Source organism: Saprolegnia diclina, assembly GCF_000281045.1.
Source record: "Saprolegnia diclina VS20 unplaced genomic scaffold supercont1.6, whole genome shotgun sequence".
Classification (NCBI taxonomy): domain Eukaryota; phylum Oomycota; class Saprolegniomycetes; order Saprolegniales; family Saprolegniaceae; genus Saprolegnia; species Saprolegnia diclina.
Window position 1 is genome coordinate 1,229,789 of NW_008246073.1, and position 680 is coordinate 1,230,468.

The 680-nt window shown below is 52.1% G+C and overlaps 1 protein-coding gene across 1 annotated transcript; it reads right to left on the reverse strand.

Annotated features, from left to right (window-relative positions):
- Nucleotides 1-282: 282 nt before the first annotated feature.
- On the reverse strand, nucleotides 283-639 carry SDRG_02899 (hypothetical protein; the record flags this gene model as incomplete). The annotated part of the gene is made up of 3 exons (XM_008608505.1): nucleotides 283-291; nucleotides 342-518; nucleotides 571-639. The coding sequence occupies 3 exons, from the start codon at nucleotides 637-639 to the stop codon at nucleotides 283-285; spliced, it is 255 nt and encodes an 84-aa protein (XP_008606727.1).
- Nucleotides 640-680: the final 41 nt, after the last annotated feature.

Genomic DNA, 680 nt, shown 5'->3' on the forward strand with positions numbered 1-680 from the left:
TCACGAACAAGGGTAATGCCCATCTGCAAGAATTCTCGGATTTGCCGTTGAAGAGTTATTAATAAACGCTGGCTCGAATACGGCATTTCAAAGTTATATAATGCTGTCGACGGGTTGTCGTTTCGCAGTCGAGTTTGCGACCGAGCTGTTTCTGCGTCTGGCAAGCGTACGCTTCGTGTTCATCTCGACCCGCATCATTGCTGGTCATCGCACAAGTATGTCGTCCTGGACTTGACCCTCAAACTCGGCACGCGAACTGCAAAATGGTGGTGGTGAAAGGCGCTAAAGTGGCTATCAACACTCACCTCAATGATTTCCGTCCAAATCGACGGGTCAAAAACTTGTGGAAACACCTTGACGGCCACGTTCCGACCGTTGAACGTGCCCCGGTACACGGTGCCAACAGCACCGCTACCCAAGACCTGATCGTTGTCGATAGTGACGTGGTTGCGGCTTCCGAGCACGACCAAAATGGCGCTATACTCGCGCTTGACGGCAATCGTCAGTGGCGTGTTCTTCTACGCATGCAATACTGTCCTTCAACTGTCGTTGGGTCATAAGAGTGTGTACGTCTTGGTCCGACAAGGACGGGTCAGCGCCACTGTCGACCAAGACTCTAACGATGTCGACATCGTTCATGCTCACGGCAGCCAGCAACGGTGTTTCTCGGCTCTGTTTAA